This window comes from Daphnia pulicaria, chromosome 12 (genome assembly GCF_021234035.1).
Source record: "Daphnia pulicaria isolate SC F1-1A chromosome 12, SC_F0-13Bv2, whole genome shotgun sequence".
NCBI classification, from domain to species: Eukaryota; Metazoa; Arthropoda; class Branchiopoda; order Diplostraca; family Daphniidae; genus Daphnia; species Daphnia pulicaria.
In genome coordinates, this window is record NC_060924.1 from 3,160,481 (window position 1) to 3,181,560 (window position 21,080).

Consider the following 21,080-nt stretch of genomic DNA (forward strand, 5'->3'; position numbering starts at 1 on the left):
GTTAATGTCTTGTTTCGCCCCAAGACACCTGTTGTCCGTTTCATGAAATGCACGAAACAAGAAAAGTTTGTCTTGTTCATCACCCCCACTACAAAATAAAAACCACTTTGACGCTGAGGGTGTTTTATTTCGGTTTTCAAGGAAATCTGTCTTGAGCTATAGAGTTGGCTAACGTCCGAAGTTGCCATTTGTGAAAAATCGATTGGACACGAAATAGTAAAATTTCTTACATGGCGGCTTACGGAGTTTGGCCCGTTTTAGTTTTAGTTTTTAATTTTCTCATTTAAGTCGTCTTCAGTTGCTATTCTTAATTAGATAATTACATTCCTTAGTTATCAGGTAATCTTTTAAGATTTATTTCCTCTCGATAGTCATTGTAGTTTATTTATTATGAATTTTTAAGTAAACGTCCCTACCGTGTTTACGAAAAAATATCGCCATTTCCTGCCCCAAGGGAAGAATGGAAAGAAGAGACGAAGGAAGAAACTAAGAGGGGACAAAGGGGTGGCGCGGGGTTCTCTTTCCTCGGGGCAGGATATTGTCCTTGAAAACCAAATGCCTTTTACTTAAAAATTCATAATAAATAAACTACAATGACTATCGAGGGGAAATAAATCTTAAAAGATTACCTGATAACTAAGGAATGTAGTTATCTAATTAAGAATAGCAACTGAAGACGACTTAAATGAGAAAATTAAAAACTAAAACTAAAACGGGCCAAACTCCGTAAGCCGCCATGTAAGAAATTTTACTATTTCGTGTCCAATCGATTTTTCACAAATGGCAACTTCGGACGTTAGCCAACTCTATTGAGTCGGACAGATTTGTCCGTCATTTTCAAGACTGAAAAGCATGAGCTGTAATTTGAACACATGACTGTCCAGCAATGGCTTGACATTAAGAGCGAGTACATATATATGTGCTAAAAATAGTGCATGAAGTGGCAAAATACCGCTAACCATGTGTCGTCGTGTCCGGTCTCTCAATGCAGTATTTCGCCACTTCATGATACGTTATAATTTATAGCCAATATACTTACTTATACATGCAGTGAATACTCTGCTGTATGCTGTTTGCTGTCTGCTATATCGATACCTTATGGCTAATTAGAATATTAGTGTCGTCTGCTTCGTTTTAGAAGTTTCGAAATCACAAAACGTGGTCGTCGTCTCTGGTGGCGCGGATCTGATCTCCATGCTCTCCACTCCGTGCTGTTTAACAGGTAAATAAAATGGAATGAACATGGGAGTTTAAATATAATAGTTAAACCTGTTCGAAATTTGTGAAGTGTTAGTTTTTTACTAGCATTTATTATGTAAGCCCTATGTTGATGATTGGCAGTGTTTTTGCACTATGTAAATAATCTTTTCCTTGGTGCAGATTTGAGGCCTGAGCCAGGCATCATAACCAAAAAAAAAAAGATATGCAAGTTTTGCTTGTGCACTCTCATCAGCAACAATTTCAGTCATCATCGCTTGGGTAATTTTTGTGACTTTTATTCCTTCATGCTGCAACTGCTAGATATTTTAATGATAAGAGACTTGCTAAAGTTCAGTATGTGCAATACACATGTGAAAACCTTAATTTCTCCTGCTTATTTTAACTTTTAACAAGTAGTGTTTACCTGTTTTCTTATCTCACTTCGCAAATTTTTTTTGTAACCCATTTTTCATTTAGATAAAAATCACCCTGTTTCATTGGAGAGACTACCGATGTCGGTCGAGTTCATCTTCTCTTTAAATCCCCTCTGCCCTCGTGTACACCCATGTGAGGGTGTGGGATGTGGGGGTATTCACGAGTCTGAGGCCATAGCTTTTTTCCTATCCCGCCTGGTGGTGGATTCAACTTTTCAACGGAGGGAACAACTGCGAATGTCTGGCTGACTTCCCAGGCTCAAAAGGTAGGAACAATTTATCTCTGTTCTTCCTATTTTTGACTATATTTTGGTGGTGTACGTTATACGATAATTTCTGAGCTTTGCAGTAGACTGGGACTGTTTTCTTTTGGTGTTTTTGTTGACTTAACCTTTGGCGGTACAACTAGAAACATTCAATCTGAAGGTGCAAATCCTCATTTGACAATTGGTCACACCATGTTGCAATTTTAGTTTTACGGTAGCCGTAACGTTTTACGGTCGTTACAGTTTAAGGAGGAATGAAATTAGTATCGTTAACTCGAAAAAGGATCGGGATGAAAGACGGAGTCTTCTTGAATAACAAAATTTAGATTAGAATCCACGTATTTGGTACTGGTGAGTGCCGACCGTCGTGTTATCGACCTTCCACTATTCTCAAACAATTTACGATTTAGTTGGCGCGTGACATTTTCTTGTTTCGTGACTTTTCTTTTTAAACCCGCAAGTCGGCTACAATTTTTAACAACCTTCCATTACCTTCGTGTACCTAAGAAAATCTAAAATGGAAGAACATTTTTCTATCGACCCGGATTATTCCGGGTTTTCTTTTTGAAGTGTATTGCTCTTTGCTTTTGTTATTTTTAAATTGAGGTTGTCCCACACCTCTCGCATTGATCTCACCTTGACTGCGCATTGAATTTGTTGTTTTACGGACAACGTTCCGTTATTCTCTTGATTAAACTAGAGAAAATAGATTTGACTGAATGATGCTGCTAAAAATCTATTCACCCGACAGCCACATGCACTGAATAAGTAGAAAAAGCGGAAGCAAGTAATACAATGAAATCCACATGAAAGATAACATTGTACCAAGCTAGAGCTGGAAAAATAGAAAGAATGAAGAAATAGTACAGTAATCAAGTTTTGTGGCGCTAAAATTTAAATTACTTTTCACAAAATGCGCTAGGTTGTCAATTTGAATCATTCAACTTCGATTGGTTGGAATATCAGAGATTCAGAGCTCAATTTGTCATTTTAACCGGCAGCAGGGCAGACAACGTAGCCTACCGGTAAGCAGGACGCGCACTGCGGTATAGCTGCTGCAGCTACTGCTTGACACTGAGCAGCGGGCGCTGGATTGAGTAGATTTACTGTTTGTGTGACGGTCGAATTTGAAAATACAAATGTAGTGGAGGTTGCCGTAGCTAATGTAGTAAAAGTGGACACTGACTGAGCCACTGTAGTTGTGGGAACCACGATAACCGAGGTCGACGTTGTTGTTACCGTAGATGTCGTATAGAAATTTCTGTTCAAAAGGAAAAATCGTTTGGCTCTTTTCTGATCTTCCTGGGACACTTCAACGTTGGCGACTTCGTCTTTGGACGATGTAACGTCTCCGGTATTCGGTAAGGCTCGTTCATTTCTTTCTAAAAGGACAGTGGGCATCAGTCTGAAGAAAAAGTTAAAATTTAGTATTATTTCACAACTGCAAGGTAATTTTGATTTGATTCATACTTGAGGGTTTCCGAGGGAGAGATGATAAACTGGTGATGTTCCTCGGAATCTTCGTCGATTCCCCTTTTCTTCCGGCCGCAAGAAACCGGAACTGGCGACAGCTGCAAAGCCGGGACGCATCTAACGACCGATGTCAGAGATAAAGTCGCTGTGCTAACGACTATGGCCGTGCTGGTACTAGTGGTCGAAGAGATGGTAGTCGTGGTAGATGTGCTGGTAGATAAGCTGATGGATGTTGCGGTAGTGGTGGTTGTGGTGGTGTACGTTTTAAAAAACGGATTGCTATTCTGATTTGCGTTGTAGTTGAAGCCGTCGTTGTTCCCAAAGCTTCCGGCTAGAAACCGTCCGCTCTGTGGTTGGATGTCGATATCCGATGGCCTGTTGCCTTTGATCCTTGATTGTACGTCAGGATATTCCTCTTGTTCGCCATTAGAGTTACTTTGACTATCTGCCAAATCTCGGTTCAAATCTTCGTTCTAATGATAACAATTTATCCAATTAAAAGTTTCTCATTGCCCTGATTTTCTTTTAAACTGAACAGCCCCCCCCCCCATCACAAGCAAATCAACACTATTGATATAAAAATACTTACAAAAACAATTAGTGGCCGGTAATTGCTCATGAAATGTCGTGCGGGGTGAGGTGATAACCAAACCATCGGGTTGTTAGGCCGCTGAAAGTAAAATTGTTGAGACATGGCAACGAACGCCATCAGGAAAATCAGCGCAAATTTCATCTGGCATAGTATATCATTAATTAGATTTGGATGTAGTCTCCCAGGATGTAGTTTAACATGATAGACAACATACTGTATTAAAGTATAGAATACCTTTGGAACTGTATTTCGTGCGAAGATCCAGTGAGAGAACTAGTGCTGATGATGCTGAGGCTAGAACTGCTCTTCCAACGATACCTGGCAGAGCTTTTATACACTGAATGAAAATAGGATTTTTTCGTTTAAATTACCGTAATAGGAGCTTTGAAAGTTCAATGTCGCAATCAAAATGTCGGCTTAACCATTTTAAATTTTCCATTCATCAAACGATTTGTTTTGTAATACTAAAGAACGAAGGGCAGTTTTTAATAAGGACGATACCCAAAAAAGTGTACGTATAATCCCGATTATACCTTACCTGAAATATTCTAAACTGCGTGTCTTGTTGCCTACTTATAAAATCCCCGCAATAATCTACCTATTTGGTCACTTTAAAGAGCTGCGAATTTATTTCCCAAAATAGACTTCACGTATTAGGTTGACTTTTGTCACTTGTCGCACAACCTTTACATCAAGAACTTTTTCTTTATTTACGATATAGTTTCTGTTTCCTTTTTAAATTATTTTATTTCCAATTATTAAACAGCAATTTAGAGGTAGAAAATTTTGATAAGCATGACAATACTTCTTCTTATCAATTATATTTTGTTCATGGGGTGAGATGATGACAAGGAAAACTTAAGTGGTTTTATAGCTAACCAGCAAATTATAATTTCAGGGGTTGGAAGTCATGTAAGTAGAGGTGATGTGATTGGAAGTATGTTGCGCATTGCTTTTATTATTACTGCGACCTCCAGCATGAAAATCATCTACGGATTTATTTGGATTGAGTTTGTTCATGTCCCACATTTCTTGCATTCATCTCACCTGGGCGACTCCTCATTTATTTATCAAATTTGAGAAAATAAATTTGACTAGTTCGAACAAGTGAATGATGCTGCTAAAAATCTATTCAACCGACAGCCACATGCAATGCGCTCAGTAATAATTATAAAGTAATAAGCGCAGGAGCAAATAATACAGGCAGTTCAGTCTACACGAAAGAAAAGCCGAAGATATACAGTGATAACGTTGAGGTGTAACTGTCAGCTTAATTTAAACATTTTTTTTTTTTATTTTTCTTAGATGCGCTAAGGCATCAACTTGAATCATTCAACTTCAATTGGCTAAAAAATAGTGGCTTGATTCGCCATTTTAACCGGACGCAGGGCAGACAATGTAGCCTACCGGTAAACAGGAAATACACTGCGGTATAGCAGGTACTGCAGCAGCGCCACCTGCGACGGCAGCAACAGCAGCTACGGCTACTGCTGCACATTGAGCAGTTGGGGCTGGATTGAGTAGATTTACTGTTTGTGTGACGGTCGAGTTGGAAAAGAAATATGAGGTGGAGGTCGTCGTAGCGAATGTGGTCACAGTGGATATGGACTGAGACACTGTAGTAGTGGGGATAACGATAGTGGAAGTCGACGTTGTCAACACCGTCGATGTGGAATAGAAGTTTCTGTTCAATAGGAAAAATCGTTTGGCTCTGCTCTGATCTTCCTTGGACACTTCAACGTTGGCGACTTCGTCTTTGGACGATGTAACGTCATCGGTATTAGGTAAGGCTCGTTCACTTCTTTCGGACGGAAGAGCAGTGGGCGTCAATCTGAATACAACCAAATTAATCTTAGTGTTATTTCAGAACTGCAAGGCAATTTTGAATTGATCAATACTTGAGCGTTTCCGAGGGAGAGATGATGAACTGGTGATGTTCCTCGGAATCTTCGTCAATTCCCCTTTTCTTCCGGCCGCAAGAAACTGGAATTGCCGAAACTTGCAAAGCCGGGACGCATTTAACGACCGATGTCAGAGACAAAGTAGCTGTGCTAACTATTGTAGCCGTGCTGGTACTAGTAGTGGTTGCGGTGACGATAATGCTGGTAGATGTACTGGTTGATAAACTATAAGATGTTGAAGTACTGGTGGTTGTGGTGGTGTAAGTTCTCAAAAACGGGTTGCTATTCTGGTTTGCGTTATAGCTGTAGCCATCATTGTTCCCAAAGCTTCCGGCCAGAAACCGCCCGCTCTGCGGCTGGATGTCGAAATCCGATGGCCGGTTACCTTTGATCCTTGATTGAGTGTCGGGATATTCCTCTTGTTCGCCATCAGCGTTACTTTGACTGTTTTCCGAATCTCGGTTCAAATTTTCATTCTAACGATAACAATTGATTGTATTACGATTTTTTCAATTGCCATGGTCTTAATTGAATTTGATAGAATCCCGATAGAATACTGCTTACTGGTAACACTAACTTACTACTTACTTGCTTACTGGTACAAGTAAAATTTGTTATCCTATTGCAATACTTCAAAAATACTTACAAAGGCAACTAGAGGCCGGTAATTGCTCATGAAATGTCGTGCGGGGTGAGGTGATAGCCAAACCATCGGAATGTTAGGCCGCTGAAGATAAAATTGTTGAGACACGGCAACAAACGCCATGAGGAAAATCAGCGCAAATTTCATCTGCAATAACATAATTAAATTTGAAAATGTTTAGATAACATACAGTAATGATAAAAGTTTATCATACTACCTTTGAAGCTATTTGGTGCGAAGATCCAGTGAACTAGCGCTGATGCTGATGAGGTTCTGCCCTCCCAACGATTTCTGGCAGAGCTTTTATACACCAATTGTAAAACATATTTTTTTTTCTAAATTACCATAACAGGAGCTTTGAAGTTTCTATGTCACAATAAAAATGTTGGCTTATCAAATTTATCAAAAGACAATTTTGTTTTCAATGCCACCGAAAACAAAAATAAAATCTTTAAAGACGAGACCGAAATAGTACATAATCCCTGCTGTATAGCTTACTTACGTACAAGAAATACTCTGCTGCAGCTCTTTGACTATTTTTGAAATACCCGCAGAACCTATTTAGACATCTTAAGAAGCGCAAATTTATATCACAGACCGTCCATTTTGTGCCGTGTATTTAGTTGACTGCGCTATACTCAGCAGTGTATTAACTATTAGACAAATGTAACCAACAAGTTGCGGTCTTGACGCGAATTAATCTTTTTTTTTTCATTAAAAGAATTTCATTTCTGCGGTAGCCTATCCTTTTTGACGTAGACCTTTGGCGATTTCTAAAATTATTAGACAACAAATATGAAACTAGCACTATAATTGAGCATGGTGTTCTACCTTCTTATCAAAGATGTTTTCCTGGAAAAATTAGATGGCATTGACACACAGATAATAATTAATAAGTGGTTTTAGCTATTTCAGCGATCGACCAAATTACAATTTCTGGTGTTTTGTTTAATGTTTATCTTTCAGTTTATTCCGCAACACGTTCACGTACATTTTTAATACCATCTGTGTCGCTGTGTGGCAAGATACAACTGTACTCGCCAGTACATCCATTTTCGACTAATTTTATTCTGAACTCCGTAGGCTGTGTCGTTCTTTTAGGCGGCTGTCTGACTTTTCTTACCTAACCCCCCATTAATTTAATCCTGCCATTCCATTGATTCTATTTATTAAATTCCCGCCGCTAAAAGTATCATCAAGTTATTCAATGCGCCGTGGGTGGCGCTGAAACACGGCAGAGCCATTTCGGTTCTATAACCGGAATGGTTCTATAACCGGGCGGTTCTCTAAGTGGACCAGCACTGTACTATAATAAAACGACCAGAAAAGTGAAAAAAAAAAAAAATTTCAAATATGGAAGCGACCGCGAAAGGTCACCAAAAATGTGCGCTAGATTGTCCGAGCTGGTCGTATAAATAATGTGACTAGTCATGGTACACTATATAGTAAAAGCTCTATACCCACCAGTCCAGTGAACTGCACTGCCGGGTACGGCCGGGAACGTGATGAACAGAAACGTTTGCGGGGAATTTTCTTTAGAAACGGCGAGGAGCGTCCGTGTTCGAAGATTCCCAATGCTGACGAATGAAAAGGCCATTGTGCTGTGCTGGGTGGATATGAACGATATGAGTTATGGATTCTGCACAAATGGCCACTCCTTTATTGCCCTGTACACTGCGACGGCAGTTTTATTTCATTAAGAAAATCTTGGTGCTAAAAAGATGAACGTATAATCCGATCCGATCGTAATATCACACAAATCTGTAATAAAGAAAGGGGATCCTACCATATCTCGTTTGCCCTGAACGTGACTGAATCGAAATTTCTCTGTCCCTGACTCCCTGTGTGCTCTGAAAGAAATTTGCAATTATGCTTTAAAGCCCTTATTTCTTCAACTGTGACATTGAAAATTACGAATTATAGCTGCCAAAGCGTCAAAGGGCAGTGTTAAGAATTTCAGAATAAATCCCAACAACATTAGCCTGAAGATCAGTCGGTATCTGGATTCCTCTAAAATCGGATTGAAATTATTTTAATTTTCTTTTTTTTTGTAAAGTAACTGTATTTAACTTTTTAAAATATTAATATTGAATCTGTGTCAGGGTTGTAAAGTTGAATGGAAGATGCCATTTTGATTCATTCATCGTCCTTGAAAATCAGACGTTTCCGCCAAATTTTTGAGAAATGACTGGAATTGTGTATGTTTGATTGATATTCACATACACTACCCCGTAAAGCTCATCATGAATTATTCAAAAGTCAACGACCGTGAGTTCTATACAATCAACACCTCGTGAAAAATAAGGACTTTCGATTGGCGAAGGTGTGATAACAAATCACATGATTTCGGCTCTGTAAATATGGGTCATTGGATCAGATTTTAATCTACTGACATGTGACGGTTGGTGACCCTTGGAATCTGCGCCCCGGGGTAACGAAACAAAGAATAAAAAAAAATACGTTGTTATCACATGAAAAAGGCAGATAATAATCTCATGAACGGACAGATTTGTAAGAAAACACAAATGTTACGTGTATTGAACGCATTTAATGAAATGTTGTTTCACGCAAAATCGGAACACGGATATAGTATATTACTAATTGAATTAATACTCGTCAAAGACCTCCCTGTCAGGTTTGTTGACGGACGTCCTCGACATGACGATGGTGGTCGTTTTGACATCATCAGCTTCTTTTGACACGTTGGTAGATTTCGGGAAGTGTTTCGATCCCGTCAAGTCCGGCATTTTCAAGAATTTCTGTTGGATCAAGTTTAATATTTTTATTTGTTCACAATTTATCTCAAATCAATTCATTCACCTTTTTAGATGTAGATGGAGTTGATTTAGAATTCCACTCGTTCGAACTGGCCGCCCAACCGTTCGGTTGCCTGGATCCATTAATCTGCCAAACGGGGAAAAAAAGGAAATGAATTTTTCAAAATAAATGGCGAAATGAATTCTAATCGAATCACGTATTTTCCCTGTTATAGGAAACATTTTAAAAAATGTACCGTCTGATGGCGCATAGATTGGACGCTTCCGGGTCTGTCGGACCAACTTGAACCGCTCATAACTGATGATCGATTACTCATGACGTCGTCACCGTCCGACACACCCTTGGTTACGCCACTATTGTCGTTGTTCCATCCATCGCAGACCATAAGCCGGAGCACGTGTCCAGCTCTCCGGAAAGCCTCAATGGCTTCACGCCGCGTTACACCAATCACATTAGTTCCGTTGACTTCCAGCAAACGCATTCCTTCCTGCAATATCATCAAATAACCCACCAAATAATATAATCCATTTAATTTCAGTGACGCCGCGGATTATCTGTTATTACCTTAACACGGCCGTCTTTAGCGATGGCTCCGCCCCGATGGACTTTGTAGACGAAAATACCCGAATCGTATTTCTTGCCGCAGTAGCTGTCCTGTTCGAGTACTCCACCGATAATTTTGATGCCAAACTGTTCGTCATCTTTACGCTGGATGAGAAATTCATCCAGGCCTTCCGGCTGCGGATCGTGACGGACGGTGAGGATGATCTGCTGCGACGGTTCCGACAGGGTCCGAATCACTTCGTGGTGGGTCCAATCGGAGATTTCCTTGCCGTTAATTTTCAGCAATCGATCGCCGATCCTTAGCCGACCCGAGCGGCCGGCCGTCCCTTGCGGAATGACTCTGGAGATGAAAATGCCCGGCTCATCCGTCCCGAACGGAATGCAAGAAGAATCTTTGCCGCCGGCAATTCTCAGCCCCAGTCGAGTTCCCATATCTTTCCGGATGACAACATCCTGGGGCAAGCAACAAGCGAAACAACACGCATGTAAGCGGATTATTTAACTTTTTCAATGCGACTATTGACAAAGCGCTTCGCCAAACAACTAAAAGGAAGTTGTAAAAATAAAAAACCTCGGTAATGACGGGTCGCTGGCCTTTCTGGTTGGTCGTTACCCGAGTAACGACCGTTTCGGTCAAAGTATTTTTGGTAATGGACTCTCTAAAACGGCCCAATTCCGTCGGCGCTGGCGGGAATTGAAGCTCGCTCAACTGCAGATCGTTGGGATCGACGGAGACGGGTCTCAAAGGGAAATTGGTCGATGACAAACGATGCGGAGGCGGCGGAGGAGACGACGGCGGAGATGGATATCGACCCGGTTTCGATATGGGAATGTGTTGGCTGGTGCGAATTGGTACGTGCGACTTCAAACTGCTTTTCAGTGGCGCCGGCGGAGGTCTCGGAGGATTGTGATTGATCTGGCTGTAATTGCTTCAAAATGGAAATTTTATTTTATTAATCCGTTTTGAAAATTTCGATGGAATGCTTAATATACTTTTGCTGCCAGGGTGCTGCTGCTCCTGCGGACGAAAAACCCGCATCCGATTGATTGGAGATGCTGCCGCGTAGCGAACTTCTACGCCTGGCCATAAACTGTTCCGGCTCATTTCCGGAATCGAATATTTCTGGGTAGTCAACTTTGGGAGTGATTGGATAGCGCTCCACTTCCAGTTGAACGTACGGTTTGGAACGACTCAGCAAAGTAACTACTTCTTTATGTCTGGCCCTTTCGACATCTAGTCCGTTAATCTACTCTTGGCAAAAAGTTAATTATTTTAAATGTTTATCTATAATTGATTTAAAAAAACAGGTTTTTCGTACTGAAATGATGCGATCTCCCACTGCAAGCATTCCGCTTCGATCCGCCACTCCGCCTTGAATTATTCCCGAAACGTACACGCCCTAAACCACCACAAATCAAAATTAAAAAGTGAAATTAGATGAAGAAATAATAAAGAACAATAATAAAATACTTCAGAGTTGGCCTGGCCGTCTCTGGACGACACGATGAATCCCAATCCGGTGACGTCATCGCGTTGCAGTTTGACTGTGAATCGATTCGTGTCGGACAAACTGTCGTCATCTTCTTCTTCTTCGTCATCCGTCCATTTCGTCGAATTTCTGGAGGAGTTGAACGTCTTTTGCGGTTCCATTGGCGATGGATAACCGCTGGTGGTTGGCGTAGGCGTTGCGTAAACATGCTCCGGGGGGAATGACGTAATGGCAGGTAACTGAAGCGGAGCCATCAGCGATGGATTCAGGTGGACGACGGACGGATTACAAGCGAAACAATACGGATGGAAATGGACGCCGGTCGAATCCAGGTGAGACGTGTGCTGGAGTCCCACGCTGCTGGAATGGTACGGAGTTACACTCGTGATGGGCGACTGGACTTGATAAGAGTTGGACATCCGTCGAACCGGAGGCGTTCTAGGTCTCAGATAACCTTCCTCTTCCATCGGACTCGGGTAAATCATGTCGTTCACATGGTGGGATGACATACGTCGTCGTCTGGGCGGATCGGGAGTCCGGCTCCTGCGATTATTGTCATCTCTCCGCGAGGAATTCAACTGGTAACTGGATCGTGAGCGGATGAGTGGGCCCATATTGGTCGCCATTGGAACGGCCGATTCGACCAATCGACTGATTTTTCGGAGAACTCGAACGTGCAAATCGCCTCCGGAATTCCTGAGCAGGTCGACGGCTTGATGGTGTTCCAGGTCTGAGCAATAAACGCCGTTGATGGAAATGATTTCATCGTCCAACTTGAGTCCAGCAGCATCGGCCGCTCCTCCCGGCACAATTTTCGCCACGAAAATTCCTTCATCTCTGCCCCGGTATGGAAACGATCCTCCTCCGCCGGCGACTGTCAATCCCAGCCCGTGCTGTCGACTCCACTTCCGGCGCTGCAACCGCAATTCGTGCACCTCCTCTTCTTGCAGTTCCACGTACGACCTCCTTCTCTGTGAAGAACTCGCCCTGTATTTTTCCAGAAATATAAACCACATGAAATGTACACACAACAACAACAATAGCCATGAATTTTTAGAAAACTACCTGGGCTGCCTTCTCGACATTCCTTCACCGCGTAATTCACAAACTAGAATAGAATTAGTTGTAGTAGCTGTAATAATACACCACCCCGCCCTGGGAACAAATGAGCGTCCTCGTAACACTTATCGAATATCCCAGCAACCAAAGTGAACGCCAACGCGATAAGGCCGTTTTCGTATCGTCTTCTCGATAAGACTGCACACACATACTGACTCAAACTAAACACAGTGGAAAGGTGAGGCAGCATATCAGCTGTAAAAACAAGAAAATCTTATCTCTCTCAAGTGTTGTGTGTACATGCAAACGAAGGGGCGAGTCTGAATTGCGTATACAGATTCCGGTTTCGGAAAATGTCAAATTCCTTTTTTGTCCACGACTGCTCTGCTGACGAATAACATTCCATAATAAAACTTTATATAACAGTGTGCCAGGTTGTTTGAACTTGACAAAATTAAATTACGTTTGAGGAATGTATCCTCGTTATATAGTTTGCGACCATTTTTCCTCGTTTGTTGTTGGAAATATTTCCTCGTTACATAAACCCATAGATGAAAATAAGCCATACATTTCTATTTGGTATTCTTGCCGGTTTTGCCCTTGCACGACTTTTTCACACACTGTGCAAGTGATTTAACTGTACACGTGAAATAAATATTTTTCCATTATAAACGACAAAACAAAAGAAAAACAAAATAAATGTCAACCTCGAACTTCCCCTCCTACTCTTTTCTATTCGCCCTTATTCCATTGAAAAATGTTATTATTCTTTTTTTATTTTTCTCTAGTCGACGCTCTCGGGAGTCGGGAGTTTCCAACAACTGCAAATCTGTGAGTCTCTCCCGCCCTGCGCGTGGGCTATACCCACCACCAACTTGCCCAACGGCTTCATACAACTTCAGTCTCTTGTATCAGTCGACATGAAAATGTACACGTCCGAAAGGGCCGGCTGATAGCAACTGACGCACAACTTTTTATATCTCTCTGTGTTGGGCCCAGGGATCTTCAAAAATTCAGATCATTGCAAGGTTTTTCTTTGGTTAATAGTGTGGTCTCAATAATTTTGCTGTCAAAATATGTTTCGTTCATCGCCAGCTGTTGGAGATGACGAAGAGCTCGATCCAAGAATCCAGGTCAGTGTTTTCTTGCTGAATTCAAAACAGTAGGAAACCTCACTCCACTAACCCCTTTGTTTATTACTGCACTAGGTGGAATTGGAGAAGCTCAACACCACAACAGATGAAATCAATCGCTGGGAAACAGAACTTGATGTAAATACAGATTTGACAGTAATTTTGTTACCAGGTTCTGACCTTGACATATCTGTATATCTGATGTAGGAAGCAAATGCTGGATTTCGTACCTTGCTGAGTAAGTCGACTCAACAACTCAAAGCCTTGGCCAAAAAACTAGGCAGTTGCATTGAAAAGTCCCGACCATATTATGATGCCTTTGAAGAATACAAAACGGCTCAAGAGCGTTGCCAAGAAGCAGCTGTGCAGTTTCAGAGAGCATTTGGTGAGCAAGCAACCTTCTTATTTGACTACATCAGCAATTTCGTGGCTTATATTTTCCTCTTTGAAGGTATTCACAAAGCTGCTAAAGAAACAATAGCCCTTGCTGAACAGCGGTTTATTAGTCATCAACATGAATGGAAGTTTGACAATGCATGGCAAGAAATGCTGAATCAAGCAACTATGAGGGTAAAGTGATCGAAATGTTTTTTTCTTTATGAGTTTTAATCTGACGTAAATGTTTTTCATTTGAATTTAGGTGATGGAAGCTGAAACTCAAAGACAACTAAGTGAAAAGGAACATCAAAAGAGTGCTGCGATATTCGAGACTGCCAAGCAAAAGGTGCCTATTGCCTTTTACTTGGAAAAATAATTAGAGTAACACAGAAATCTGTTTTTTTTATTTGCAGTATCAATACCTTGAGAAAGATTTGAAAAGCGCAATTCAAAAATCGAGACCCTACTTTGGTGTGTATTATAATTGTTGACGCTCCAGTGATTTTGATCGCTCCAGTAACGCCTAGTTTTCATTCAATTTCTCAACAGAACAAAAAGAGGACTTCCAAAATAAACTGATGGCACAGAAGTTAAAAGTTGAACTCATTCAGCAGAGCGTCACCCAAGCCAAACAAAGCTATTCAGACACGCTGAAAAAATTAGAATGCATTTCAGAAGAGATCCACGAACGCCGACTACTTTCACGACCGAGAGAGCCGGGTGTGGGTGCGGAGAAAAGTTGCTCACCTCCACCGTCCCTAAATTTTGATTTAGACCAATGCGATATTCTCAGCTTAGTGTAAGTTCAACTTTTATTTTATGACACTTGCTGAGAATGCTCATCACATTTTCCATGTTTTTTTTATTTGCACACAGTTCAAACTGCACGTTGAATCGGGCGAGTGATGACGAAGAATTGTCTTGTTCTTCCTCCCCTACTACAGCCTCCTAATTGAATTGAAGACCAAGTGTCTATTCTTTATGACGACCCAATTTATTAGCTTTGGTACCTTGTTTATGTTACGTACCTGCGTGAGGCATGTTTTGCCACCCATTGAAAAGTTATCTTTTTAGGGTGATGGTAGAACAGGTGTCAGCCATGTCTGCATAATTAAAATTATACACTATCCCCACCCCAGCCACCTTTGTTCCATCTCTCAACATTCATTATCCCTCAAACAAGTTGCCATCAACCACCGCAATAATAATTCAACAACATTTGTTTTCCATTCCTTCCAGCGGGCATTCTATTCTATTTCAACAATATCATGGGTTCTGAGTAATAAACATGTAAATAAAAGTAATAAGCATTTCTCCCTTCTCTAACATTTGCCACCTTATTTTTGTAATGTTAATAAGGCGCGACTACGGAATGATTCGACTGTTTCAGTTTGCTAGACCTTCTCCAGTGGCCATCCAGACCCATTTGCGTACGACTACATTGTCGATGATTTGATTACAAGATTCATTGTTCGTATCCACCTCCAAGATTCTCTTGACGTGATTTCCAGGTTTCGTCGGCAAGGTTTCATCACCGCACGTAACAATCATGCGAGTGCCGTGATGGTTTAACAAAGCTCGACAGTTTTCTTGGTTCCATGGGCAAGTGATGAGAACGTTTGGCAAACCGACTTCCTTGGCAATCCTATCAAGACGAAGAAATTAAAAAAACCAAATGATAAGCAAATAAATAACGGACGCTAAATTCTTACTTGAGGAGATTCATAGCGATAGCACTTGTACTATGGACATTGAGTAACATAATCGCATTGCCTTTTAACAAGGCAAACGTAATGATTCGGATCAACGAATCGAGCCTATCACTGTCTGAAGCGATAAGCGCGATGACTCCTACAGGATCAGCAAGGTCGAAGATAACTCCACGTTTAGCTGCACTCGTAGCTACTTTTCCCGTATCGCGACTGATTGCGGTAATTAATTCCAAAAGCAAGTCTGCAAAGAAGCACATATTTTAACATAGTGTATCTCTAATTTGGATTACGAATGTCTTACCAGTTTTGGTGATTAATGGCTCTTGTGTCAGCAACTGCTTGAGAAATTTGGTCACTAGAACGTTCCTATTTCCTTGGCCAGCCCACGAACGTTGCGTCAAGCGTAGACTATCGAGAATGGGAAGCAGAGTTGCGTTGGGCTTTCCATCCCCAAAGGATGAAACATTGTTGAGTTTACTGTCTTTAACGGGCAACAAGTGATCAAATCCTGGCTCGTAAAAAGCGAATCCATTGACCCAAATGCGAGGTACCTGTTACAAACCGTCCAAAGTTATCATGTGGTTTGTTTTATTTGAATGACGACATCGTAATACCTTGAATTGGTTGATGATGTGCATGGCGATAGACTGCTGCTCACACCACAACGAGATTTCACTCATGCCGGTGAGATTTGTAAGAACGTTGAGTAACTCTGCGGCAGAGCGATAAGAGAAAACAAGCATAGTTTGCCCCAGAATTCCCCACTGGGTAATAGGCATTGAAGGTTGTGCGTTGAAAATAACACGGGCGTTCCCTACGTTCAAAATCTAAGACATTCTATTAGAACAAACAATTGAAATGGGATATTAAAAACAAAAATACTTACATCTAATTTAGTTCCTTGGAGGTAGTCGGTCACTTTTGAGGGAGCTTGATAGCAAGAATCTGCTGTAAAATCAATAGTTTTATCTAATAATTCGCCCGAGCGACTAGCGTTGAAGCGTTCTCGCAAACGCCAATCAATCTCTTCCAACATGGAGTCCTGAACGATCAGGTAGAGACCACAGCTGTTGAAGCTACTCGTCTTCAAAGCGGTAAGTGCGGCATCTACAGCGGCATCGCAATCACCTGTTTCCAACACCACGACTGCTTTTTTCCCGTCGAGATCTTGTTTGGCATTTAAAAAAACAGGATTAGTTAAAATTATTTAAAATCTCACGGCACAAAGTTACCCAATTTGAGATTTGAAGCTCCATCGCGCAATGCAAGCGCTTGATCATAGCTACCGCAAACAATAATATCGATGCCCTCTGAAGAAGTGATTCCTTTCAGCCTTTCAGAACTTCCGGCATATACGCTGCAGTCCAATCCCACTTTGTTTAAAAATTCCCCCATCAAAAGGCATGGAATTGCTAGAAGATCATTTTCAGGGACCAATACAATTGGCCTAAATTCAAAGGTAATTCAGTATTTTCGTTCATCAATAAGATAAAGGGCTAACTTATGCTTACATTCCTCTCGAAACGAGTGGTGCGATTGCACGCGACACAGACAGCACTGGATTAGATGAACCCACAATTACAACAGCAATATTGTTCCCTATCTTTGAAAAAAAAAAACAATAAACTTAGTAGACAAAATTTAGTAATGCAACTGATAATGAGTTTAATACTTGAGTAACAGGACATGACTCTAGCTGATCAGCATAATAGGTCCAATAACTTGCAGCTGGAACAATTTCATGTTGGATGCAGTAGCGTAGAGGTTTGCCAAAAGTGGTTGAAAGAGCCAAACCAAGAAGTTTTTGATATTCAGGTTGACTTAATAACATCCCAAGTCTTTAGAAATAATTGGTGATTACAAATACAGAAATTACACATTTAGACAAATATATGATACTCAGTCATTTTTGCAGATGTTTCTAGCCATTGGATGTGTGACCATTTTCTTTGTCTGTCTTGCTTGAGAGCTCTCACAAATTCTTCAAAGTCACCATCAACACGTTTCATAATGGAAACATTCTTGGCCAACTCTTGATGAACAGAGCTAATCATGAGGAACTTGCCCCAATTGGTCCCTTCTCCTTGGCTAGCAGGGACACTTAAAGGTGAAGTGGCAACCCAATTCTGTCATTTAAATAAATTGATGATATGAAACTATGAAGAAATTACATCGATTGTTTTACTTTAAAATCGCGGTCGACCTCCATGCTGCTTTTTCCGTAATTAAGCGTAGCTCCTTTTACAGCTTCAAGAATGTTGACCATCTCAGGATGAGTGTTTAGCTCTAATATTTCTTCCTGTAAAAGTTCAGCAAACGAATGTTATATGGAATGTTTGAGATAATTTATGGATACACTTAAAGATAATTCGATCGTACGCTTTATTACGGAAATTACGTTGTCACTTGCCAGCTGTTTGCCTCTGTCAAAACAAGTTGAAATATCGTGCGTGAATACAGCTGTCACATCTTACCTGAGTCATTATGGCAAAACAACTTTAACCACAACTTTCGTTTTCATTTTGACTTCGAGTTAGAAAAAAAATCCTAATAATAAAATTAATAAAATGTTGCTCGTTTTCGATGTTTTGAACTTTTATTTTAAATTTATAAATGTATTAAATCGTAAAGAAATTTGACAACGCTGTAGGCCAATAGTATCATCGCACTAGCAGACTGATAAAAAATCAGCGCGAGCAGTGAGAGCTACATTTATGAGACAACGTGGTCTTGGCCGTTTTTTTCAGTTTTAGTGATTGTAAAGATCACAAGCACAGAGCTCATCACTGTAGTAAAATCAGAAATCGTTAAGAGTTCGAGAACCAAGTAGTTTTATTTTTTATTATTGTATTAAGTAAAAGAAACGATAGCCATGGCGAGTACGAATTGCTCCCAGTTGACTCCCATACCACAGTCCATATTGAAACCCAGTTCGCGAATCAGTATGCAACCCAAGAAACTGTCCCAGCCGTTGCAAGTCCGATTTGACTCCTTGGTCACAATTGACGTGGTTTCAATTTTGAAGGATTATATCGAAGGGCGAAGCGAAGTGAAATATCACCAATTATTGAATCTGAAAAATGATCCTAATGTCAATGTAAGTAATTTGGGAAAAAAAACTGGACGTAGGATAACAAGATTACGAACTAAGAAATTTTATTTTTAGGATGGATTTTTACTCTTGATTCTTCAACAAGTAAACAGCTCTATCAGTCTGCTGACTCCAAAAGTTGATTCCTTTGTTGATGCATTGCTGCACATTTCATGGACAACAAGACAGCCCCCAGTACTTGATGAATATTTGACATTTCTCCAAACACTAGTTTCAGCACACACATTCTACTGTAGATCAGTAGTCAAAATGCTAGTCTCACATCTGACACTCCATTCAGACTGTGAAAAATCTACATCGAATGTTCATCTAGTGTTGAGGGGAATTCTGCAGCTGATACCATTGTAAGAAGCCCTGTAATTATTTGTTTCCAGGATCAAGAAAATAATGTTTTTGTATTGACAGGTCTCAAAGTATTATTTGGGATTCTTTAAATAATGGTTTTCCCTACATTGGATCAAGCAGTTGCAATCAAGTAAACTACATCAGAAATCTTCTACATTTTGTTGAATACCATGAAATGTCTGGACCCCGTGTTTTACATCTCATCATTGGAAGGTATGTCAGTCTTTAATTCATTTATTTTAATCAACTAATTGAATAATTTTTGTATAGAATCATTAAATTGGACAGCAGAGTTTCAAGAGAGGACTTGCTACAAAAATTCAATCAGCCTATGGAGTTTGATGAGGATACAGTCTTGAATCAAGCTTCTGAAACGTTAGACGAAATCATGAAAGTTATGTTTGAGTTGTGTCATCGCAAATGTCATAGCGAATGGATTGTTCATCGGAATTTTTATCAGGACATGTACGCTACGTTCGAATCTTTGATACTACCGGCCGCCGGTATCCATCATGTCCATTACTTGATGTTCTACATATGTAGTACCAAAACTGCTCTCTATGAAGCTTTTACTGAGCGCTTGTGGGTCATTTTTCTTACCCCTTCATCTCAGTTGAATATTCGAAAATCGTGTGCCGATTACCTTGCTTCGTTTTTGGGGAGAGCCTCTTTTGTACCCATGAAGTACGTTCACATTTGTGATAATAAGACCAATCAAACCAAACATTAACTCGTGATTTCTCTAAAGGTACGTCATTGACTGTCTGGATCGAGTGTGTCAGTGGATTCACGCATACCTCGATCGGCAATCAAAGGGTGAGGGAGCAGCTGTTTTTAAAATCCGAGCCCATGCAGCATTCTATGCCGCTTGTCATATTCCCTTCTACGTTTTGGCTGCTAGGCATCGAGATATTGTCAACGACAGAAAGCGTACGATTATCGTTCTGTCTTATTGTTGGAATTCAATTAACCTTTTGATCATTTTTGCAGTTCTCGCCCGATTGCAAGCCCTGGATTTGAATCGAATTGTCAACTCACCTTTGAACCCACTACGCTATTGTCACGCTACAACTGTCAGACAATTCGCAGAATCCGCTTCACATCTGCAGGTAGTACTACTATCTATCAAGTTGATTTGTAACGTAATTAACCAAAATTCTCGTTTAGATTGTATTCTGTCACACCATCATGATTCGTAATCAAAGGGTTTGTATACCTGAAGCTACAACCGACACATTTGTCATGGATACAGAATATCCATTCGAGAAATACCTCTTGCCCTCGTCGATGGATTTTGTGTCACCTCTTGTTATTGACAAACCTATCGGTCGTGACGATTCACTCTACGACAGCGATCAGGTTATGGAGGAGCTTTTGTCTGAATCACCAAGAGTTGGCGGCTTTATGCACCACTTCATGGGTTGATTTCATCAATATTGTCGTTGGTAAAATCTAAAATTTACCCCATTTTCCCTGTTTCTTTATTTTCTGCAATTCTCCACATCTTTATTACCATATGACCGTCTTTTCCCATTCGTGTCGGTTAAATTATGTATATTAACGTGGTATATATTCACTCGATCGTGCCTATTTGTTGGAAGACCGTTGAAATTAACATTTTTTCCTTTTGGGTCTTGGTCTACGGATTAATCATCCGTTACGCTATTCACAACTTCGGGAGCTGATCACTGCTGCGGTTTCTCTTCGTAAGAACATTATTTTTCCTTTTTCTATACTCGATCGTATTGGGCGGCTTGGGACGTACGTTGAAATTCTCCTTTGATTCGTGGGCTTGTTAAATTTCTTTTTGTCTACTCTACTATTACCGCAATGTTATTTGCTCTCCCCTTCGATTTCGCCGTTTCCTATTCAACTTACAAAGATGTTGTCGCCAGCGTGTAATGAAAATTAAAGTTTTCGTGTAATTCATTTGAAAAAAAAAATTGCCACTTAAAAACCAGTTCCCTTTAGTGAGAATAAAATTCAAGTGAAGCGTGTCG

General features: G+C 40.6%; 5 protein-coding genes and 2 long non-coding RNA genes across 9 annotated transcripts; 4 read left to right on the plus strand and 3 right to left on the minus strand.

The window, feature by feature from the left end:
• Nucleotides 1–1,446: 1,446 nt before the first annotated feature.
• On the plus strand, nucleotides 1,447–9,417 carry LOC124316684. Its single transcript, XR_006911949.1, has 3 exons — nucleotides 1,447–1,479; nucleotides 1,678–1,900; nucleotides 9,338–9,417. It is a non-coding gene; the product is annotated as an uncharacterized LOC124316684 (long non-coding RNA).
• On the minus strand, nucleotides 2,621–8,280 carry LOC124316390 (cell wall protein DAN4-like). Of its 2 annotated transcripts, XM_046782306.1 has the most exons (6): nucleotides 7,974–8,277; nucleotides 6,727–6,809; nucleotides 6,513–6,656; nucleotides 5,864–6,342; nucleotides 5,731–5,796; nucleotides 2,621–3,242 (listed from the first exon to the last, which is right to left on the minus strand). In XM_046782306.1, the coding sequence occupies exons 3-6, from the start codon at nucleotides 6,654–6,656 to the stop codon at nucleotides 2,891–2,893; spliced, it is 1,041 nt and encodes a 346-aa protein (XP_046638262.1). In that variant the 5' UTR covers nucleotides 6,727–6,809; nucleotides 7,974–8,277; the 3' UTR covers nucleotides 2,621–2,890. The 2 variants fall into 2 exon arrangements, with proteins under 2 accessions (XP_046638262.1, XP_046638261.1); XM_046782305.1 differs by lacking the exon at nucleotides 2,621–3,242 and having other exon boundaries at nucleotides 4,951–5,796; nucleotides 7,974–8,280.
• LOC124316146 (protein lap4-like) lies at nucleotides 9,018–12,491 on the minus strand. Of its 2 annotated transcripts, none has more exons than XM_046781908.1 (9): nucleotides 12,407–12,491; nucleotides 11,323–12,328; nucleotides 11,171–11,251; nucleotides 10,845–11,098; nucleotides 10,423–10,780; nucleotides 9,852–10,304; nucleotides 9,523–9,774; nucleotides 9,330–9,413; nucleotides 9,018–9,268 (listed from the first exon to the last, which is right to left on the minus strand). In XM_046781908.1, the coding sequence occupies exons 1-9, from the start codon at nucleotides 12,424–12,426 to the stop codon at nucleotides 9,116–9,118; spliced, it is 2,661 nt and encodes an 886-aa protein (XP_046637864.1). In that variant the 5' UTR covers nucleotides 12,427–12,491; the 3' UTR covers nucleotides 9,018–9,115. The 2 variants fall into 2 exon arrangements, with proteins under 2 accessions (XP_046637864.1, XP_046637863.1); XM_046781907.1 differs by having other exon boundaries at nucleotides 9,330–9,416.
• Nucleotides 10,248–13,091, plus strand: LOC124316653. The gene is made up of 3 exons (XR_006911916.1): nucleotides 10,248–10,336; nucleotides 10,857–11,051; nucleotides 11,160–13,091. It is a non-coding gene; the product is annotated as an uncharacterized LOC124316653 (long non-coding RNA).
• A 162-nt stretch (nucleotides 13,092–13,253) lies between these two features.
• On the plus strand, nucleotides 13,254–15,223 carry LOC124316466 (SH3 domain-binding protein 5 homolog). Its single transcript, XM_046782439.1, has 8 exons — nucleotides 13,254–13,533; nucleotides 13,609–13,671; nucleotides 13,741–13,918; nucleotides 13,985–14,103; nucleotides 14,174–14,257; nucleotides 14,325–14,382; nucleotides 14,461–14,710; nucleotides 14,788–15,223. The coding sequence occupies exons 1-8, from the start codon at nucleotides 13,477–13,479 to the stop codon at nucleotides 14,861–14,863; spliced, it is 885 nt and encodes a 294-aa protein (XP_046638395.1). The 5' UTR covers nucleotides 13,254–13,476; the 3' UTR covers nucleotides 14,864–15,223.
• On the minus strand, nucleotides 15,134–18,064 carry LOC124316186. Its single transcript, XM_046781985.1, has 11 exons — nucleotides 18,022–18,064; nucleotides 17,809–17,922; nucleotides 17,523–17,749; nucleotides 17,296–17,461; nucleotides 17,135–17,226; nucleotides 16,856–17,070; nucleotides 16,510–16,790; nucleotides 16,238–16,450; nucleotides 15,925–16,174; nucleotides 15,624–15,864; nucleotides 15,134–15,556 (listed from the first exon to the last, which is right to left on the minus strand). The coding sequence occupies exons 2-11, from the start codon at nucleotides 17,887–17,889 to the stop codon at nucleotides 15,298–15,300; spliced, it is 2,025 nt and encodes a 674-aa protein (XP_046637941.1). The 5' UTR covers nucleotides 17,890–17,922; nucleotides 18,022–18,064; the 3' UTR covers nucleotides 15,134–15,297.
• A 234-nt stretch (nucleotides 18,065–18,298) lies between these two features.
• LOC124316238 (RNA polymerase I-specific transcription initiation factor RRN3-like) lies at nucleotides 18,299–21,077 on the plus strand. The gene is made up of 7 exons (XM_046782057.1): nucleotides 18,299–18,720; nucleotides 18,790–19,079; nucleotides 19,141–19,293; nucleotides 19,351–19,764; nucleotides 19,829–20,010; nucleotides 20,071–20,189; nucleotides 20,248–21,077. Exons 1-7 carry the CDS (start codon nucleotides 18,496–18,498, stop codon nucleotides 20,503–20,505), a joined length of 1,641 nt encoding a protein of 546 aa, XP_046638013.1. The 5' UTR covers nucleotides 18,299–18,495; the 3' UTR covers nucleotides 20,506–21,077.
• The last annotated feature ends 3 nt before the right edge of the window (nucleotides 21,078–21,080 follow it).